Source organism: Saccopteryx leptura, chromosome 3 (genome assembly GCF_036850995.1).
Source record: "Saccopteryx leptura isolate mSacLep1 chromosome 3, mSacLep1_pri_phased_curated, whole genome shotgun sequence".
Classification (NCBI taxonomy): Eukaryota; Metazoa; Chordata; class Mammalia; order Chiroptera; family Emballonuridae; genus Saccopteryx; species Saccopteryx leptura.
The window spans coordinates 107,439,685-107,446,002 of NC_089505.1; the positions used below are offsets into that span (position 1 = coordinate 107,439,685).

Here is a 6,318-nt window from a genome sequence, read left to right on the forward strand (position 1 = left end):
CCGCTGTTAGGAGGCCCCTTGGAGGAAGAGATCTATCGCACAACTTCAGAGGAAGTTCCCCCTCTTACTGCCAGTACTTCTTAGCGAGGACCCCAGACAGAACTTGTTAAGGAAAGCTTAATTTCACCATTTGTGAAATGGGGAGAATAATCTTGCTTAAAAACCCTTAACGTCTGCCTGAGTTGCAGGAGGCACTCAATATTTTTGGTTTTTTAGACTGAAGTGCTGGCACTCCTGCTGACTAAAAAAAGAAAAGAAAAGAAAGAAAGAAAGGTACCATCTCTTCTCCTGGACTCTGGTGTGAGTGTGGGTGTGAAACTGGGAACTGCCCACTTCCCCCTTTACATCTGAGGCTGCCTGGGGGAAATCCCTTGATCTACCTTAAATGTTAGCAGCTGTGTAGCTGGCCCCCCTTCCCCACCACAGCTGGAAGTCCCTGCCTAAGGGCTCCCATTAGGGTGGCCACTTCTGGTTTAGTCCTGCCCTCTGGAGCCCTGTGCCCTATCACTCCATCCTTTAACCAAATAAGAATTGTCCATACACTGAGTTGGGTTCTATATTTAGTGTTGGAACCAAAGGATGAATGAGTTCTGTTAGTGGGGTTTTCAGTCTAGCAAGAGTCACACTTAGCCTGACAGGGCGGTGGTGCAGTGGATAGAGCGTCAGACTCTGACACAACTCAGAGAACCCAGGTTCCAAACCCCGAGGTTGCCGGCTTGGAATGCGGTCTCATCTGGTTTGAGCAAAAGCTCACCAGCTTGAGCCCAAGGTCGCTGGCTTGAGCAAGGGGTTATTTGGTCTGCTGAAGGCCCACGGTCAAGGCACATATGAGCAAGCAATCAATGAACAACTAAGGTGTCGCAACAAAAAACTGATGATTGATGCTTCTCATCTCTCTCCGTTCCTGTCTGTCTGTCCCTATCTATCCCTCTCTCTGACTCTCTCTCTGTCCCTGTAAAAAAACAAACAAAAAAACCCACTGATGTCTACACTGTGTTAAGTGCTGATTACTGAGAAGAATAAAATGGATTCCTGTCTTCATAGGGCCTTTTGGTCCACTAGATTCAGAGGCAGATTAAGGTAGGTTGAGGCCCTGGGCACAGAAGTAAATATTGGGCCCCTTAAAAAAAGAGAGAGAGGCCCTGGCCGGTTGGCTCAGCGGTGGAGCGTCGGCCTGGCGTGCGGGAGTCCCGGGTTCGATTCCCGGCCAGGGCACACAGGAGAGGCGCCCATCTGCTTCTCCACCCCTCCCCCTCTCCTTCCTCTCTGTCTCTCTCTTCCCCTCCTGCAGCCGAGGATCCATTGGAGCGGAGATGGCCCCGGTGCTGGGGACGGCTCTGTGGCCTCTGCCTCAGGTGCTGGAGTGGCTCTGGATGCAGGGGGGCGGAGCGTCGCCCCTGGTGGGCGTGCCGGGTGGATCCCGGTGGGGCGCGTGCGGGAGTCTGTCTGACTGCCTCCCCGTTTCCAGCTTCAGAAAAATGAAAAAAAAAAAAAAAAAAAAAAAAAAAAAAGAAGAGAGAGAGAGAAACAGGGAAAATAAAAATACATATTAACCATATATATATTTTTTTATATTTTTATTTTTTTCATTTTAGAAGAGAGAGAGAGCAAGCAAAGGGGGGAGGAGCAGGAAGCTTCAACTCCCATATGTGCCTTGACCAGGCAAGCCCAGGGTTTTGAACCGGCAACCTCAGCATTCCAGGTTGAGGCTTTATCCACTGAGCCACCACAGGTCAGGCTTAACCATATTTTTAAATAAATAAAAATATTATGTACTATTAATGTTAAAATTGCACGCATAAAACCAAACTTGTTGGTGTCATTAGAAAAAAGTGTAGAGTTGGGGTTTTGCGGGGCTCTTCAGAAGTCGGGGCCCAAGGCACCCACCAGTGTGCCCACCATTAACTCCGCCTCTGACTAGGTTCCAAGCTTTTATGTACATGTTTGCATGTGTCCTTGTGCGCAAAACGCTTCCTTCAACTAAAAACCCCCAAATCACAGGTGAACCCCCAAAATATAAACATAAAATTGGAACTACTATATGAAAGGAACCAGACATAAAAGTATAAATTGTAAAGTTCCAAACCAGCAGCATCTCTCGGGATGGGAATTTGTTAGAAATGAAATTATGCATTCCTTACCATAAACTAAATCAAAAACTCTGGGAGTGGGGCCCAGCAATTATTTTAAAAGAAATTTTTAAAGATTTTATTTATTGATTTTAGAGAGAGAGAGGAGAGAGAGAGAGAATGGGGGGGAGAAGTAGGAAGTATCAACTCATAGTTGCTTCTAATATGTGCCTTGACCTGGCAAGTCGAAGTTTCGAACCGGTGACCTAAATTCTCAACACTTTATCCATTGTGCCACCAGGTCAGGCAGTAATGTTTTTTAAACAAGTTTTCCAAGTGATTATAATGCGTGCTAAAGTTTGAGAACCATTAGAAATTTTTTTTTTTTTCATTTTTCTGAAGCTGGAAATGGGGAGACAGACTCCCGCATGCGCCCAACCGGGATCCACCCGGCATGCCCACCAGGGGGCGATGCCCTGCCCCTCTGGGGCGTCTCCCTGTTGCGTCCAGAGCCACTCCAGCGCCTAAGGCAGAGGCCACAGAGCCATCCCCAGCGCCTGGGCCATCCTTGCTCCAATGGAGCCTCCCTGCAGGAGGGGAAGAGAGAGACAGAGAGGAAGAAGAGGGGGAGGGGTGGAGAAGCAAATGGGCGCCTCTCCTGTGTGCCCTGGCCGGGAATTGAACCCAGGACTCCTGCACGCCAGGCTGATGCTCTACCGCTGAGCCAACTGGCCAGGGCCTAGAAAATATTTTTTAAAGGGTTAAATTAATTTGCACTGTCAGAAATTAGGATAGCATTCCCCCCCCCATTTATTTTAGGGAGACAGACAGGAAGGGAGAGAGATGAGAAGCGTCAACTCATAGTTGCAGCACCTTTGTTGTTCATTGATTGCTTTCTCATATGTGCTTTGACTGGGAAGCTCCAGCTGAGCCTTTGGTCTCAAGCCAATGACCATGGGGCTCAAGCCAGCAACCATGGGGCCATGTCTATGATCCCATGTTCAAGCTGACAACCTGGGAGTTTTGAACCTGGGTCCTCAGCATCCCAGGCTGATGCTCTATCCACTGTGCCACTGCCTGGTCAGGCAGGATAGTATTATCCCTTAGTGAGTAGTGACAGAACAGGAACACAAAGGCTATACCAGCCTGAATAGTGGTGATACAGTACACTGCTGTATGATCTGGGTGCTGGTTACATAAATGCATTCAGTTCGGGAAAATTCATCAAGCCGTGTATTTATAATATGTGAATTTTTCTGTGTGTTTGTTATATTTCAATACTAAGTTTACAAAAAGGAACTTGCTCTGGTTGAAGCTCTGGGAGGGGCCAGGAGAGGCAAGCCTAAGAACCCATCCACAGCTGTACCCTTATTCTGCACACAAAGAGATTTCCAAAGGAACCTAAGTTCCTTAGAGTGTATAGCTTTGAATCAAAGATCTGTCCTAACAGAGAGTCAGTGGCTTGTCCAAGGCCCCACACAGCCAGCACCAGAATCCAAGTCAGCCCGGGTTCTGGACACTTCCTTTGCCGAAGGGTCAGTGCCATGCATGAGGACAGTGAGCAGCTTGTCAGCCTCCTATGCCCTCCCCACTCCCTTACTTGGGTCTTGGGAAGAAGGCCAAGATGCTGGTGTTGGTGATGCTTTTCTTATCCTGGAGCAACTTCCTTTCTGGGAAACTGGGTGTCTCCTTCTGGGCAAAGACAATAAAATTCATCCAAGGGGCCAAAGGAGCAGGGCTTCTCCTGTCACCAAACGGATGGGTATCACGTGGCTCCAGGGTTAGCAGTCCAGGAAAATCCCAGCCCTTGCACATTCTGCCCCCCACACCCATCTACTCACTCTCCCCGACTCGCTCAGACCCACCTTGAACATTCACCACCACACACTCCCTGGCATACTTCTTTCACCCTCAGCTTCTGCCACCTGTCCCTGGGCAATATTGCCTGCTTTTCCCTAACCTCAGAGCTGCAGCCCTGTTCTGTTACTCACCCCAAACCCACCATGTCCCTGGGGCCACTGAAATTCCAGGCAGTGGGTGAAGAAGATGAGGAAGATGAGGAGGAAGAGAGCCTGGACTCTGTGAAGGCACTGACGGCCAAGCTGCAGCTGCAGACACGGCGGCCCTCATATCTGGAGTGGACGGCCCAGGTCCAGAGCCAGGCCTGGCGCAGGGCCCAAGCTGGACCTGGGCCGGGGACACTGGGGGCCATCTGTGGCTTCGACTCGATGGACTCTGCCCTTGAGTGGCTCCGACGAGAGCTGGTGAGTTTGGTGGGGCGAGCAGCCTTGCAGAGGGCTTGGGGGCAGTCCTCTAATACCACAGGTGTAGGGCAGGTATGAAAATGGACTCTGCCTCCAGCAACTGCTCATTCCTGTAGCTGTGTCCATGAGCTGAGGAGCCAGGAATGGATTTGTTCAGTGTTTCAGTCAAGGAGAATTGTTGAAGAATTTCCTTCAGCTTCTGTGGCCGAAGGGACGAATATGCTCTTTGGGTCACCACTTATAGATGGGAAAGACATGGCCTCCCTACTCTGGGAACTGCTATACCCAAGGACACTGTGAAGTACAAAATGAGGCACTGACCACGCTGGAGGCAGAATCTAAGAGGCAAATGTTGAATAGGTGGCTCTTAACCCAAAATGTGCAAATATAGAGAGGTCCAGGTTCCCTGGTTGGAGGTTCCACTTATTTAACTGGGAAAGGGCTCCAGGCACCTGTATTTGTTTAAAAATGGCTTCTCAGCTTATTTTAGAACCATCAGTGTAGAGCAAGGGCAGACACATGGGAGGGATTAAGCTGGAATGAGAAAGGGTGTGGAGGGCACAGCCAGGGCAAAGCCCCAGGGTGTTGACGAGAAGGGAAGAACAGGCAAGAGCGGTTGAGGGCCGAGCAGCCGGCTGAGGGCTATGCCCCCTCTCCTCCGCAGCGGGAGATGCAGACTCAGGACCGGCAGCTGGCTGGGCAGCTGCTCCGCCTGCGGGCCCAGCTGCACCGGCTGAAGGTGGACCAAGCCTGTCATCTGCACCAAGAGCTGCTGGACGAGGCTGAGCTGGAGCTGGAGCTGGAGCCGGGGGCCGGCCTGGTCCTGGCCCCGCCGCTGCGACACCTCGGCCTCACACGCATGAACATCAGCAGCCGGCGCTTCACCCTCTGTTAAGGGGACTCTGCGTGCCCCCTGAGCCGCCAGCTCCCCTGACCCCAGCCCACCTGGAAAGGGGGAGGCGAGGGGTGCCCCAGTGGCGTCAGCACCTGGCCGAGGTGGGGGTTGGTGGGTACACACAACACTGGGAGCACAAAGCCCCAGCATCCTGTTCCTGCTGCTGCCCCAGCTGTGTGTGTGTGTGTGTGTGGGCTCACAGACCCCCAGGATCCTCAGTAAATGTCCTCTCTGCTTCCCATCAAGGTCTCTGGGTCATTTATTCAGGCCAAGGTTACTTGAATGTCTGTGGCTGGGACCCAGGGTCCACTGCAGGAAAAAAGGCCTGGGGTGGGGGTGGACAGGAATTTACCAATCCCCGCCTCTGCAGCTGTAGCTCTGTCTCTATCTCGTCAAGATCAGGACTGGGAAAGAACTTAAAATTCTAAATGACCCGCATGGAAGGTGACTTGGGTAAATGGGCAGCTGAGGAATACAGGATCTGACAGACCTGGATTCAAAGTCAACCTCACCATTTATTTCTATCAGAACTTGAGGAGATCCCTTAATTTCTGACTGTGTTTCTTTACCTCTTAAATGGAAGTGCTAATTCTCTCACTCCACAAGTAGTTGGACATATCTTAATTGTGATAATGAACAGTAAGCACTCAATAAATGTAAACAATCAACTCTATCATTACTCTCGCCAGTGGTGTTTCTATTGTGTTGAGGCCCAGAGATAGCCTGTAAAGAGCTCAGGTTCATAACAACAGGGCTGGGACCTGCAGCCCAGACTCTGGGCTCTGTGTCACTGTAGTTTTTTTTTTCTTTTCTTTTCTTTTTCTTTTTTAACTTTGCATCTCTCAGCCTTTGTTTCTGTGTTGCCCTCTTTGTCTGACTTTCCAACTCAGGCTTCCTCTTCCCCCACCCATTTCCTGTCTCCCCCTTCCCTCGGCAGCTGAGGTGCACACAAAATCAGCTTCCACCTCAGAAACCCCAACAATGCTCTGCGGGCTCCCCTCCCCCAACCTGCTCACTCAGAGTAGCTCAGGCAGTGACGCATTTATACTTTCCTCTGGGAGGGGTCAAGGCTCTTGGGCCTGATAAAGGC

The 6,318-nt window shown here is 50.7% G+C and overlaps 1 protein-coding gene across 1 annotated transcript; it reads left to right on the top strand.

Annotated features, from left to right (window-relative positions):
* The first annotated feature begins 3,666 nt into the window (after positions 1 to 3,666).
* Positions 3,667 to 5,891, top strand: FAM167B (family with sequence similarity 167 member B). Its single transcript, XM_066372094.1, has 2 exons — positions 3,667 to 4,333; positions 4,998 to 5,891. Exons 1-2 carry the CDS (start codon positions 4,073 to 4,075, stop codon positions 5,226 to 5,228), a joined length of 492 nt encoding a protein of 163 aa, XP_066228191.1. The 5' UTR covers positions 3,667 to 4,072; the 3' UTR covers positions 5,229 to 5,891.
* Positions 5,892 to 6,318: the final 427 nt, after the last annotated feature.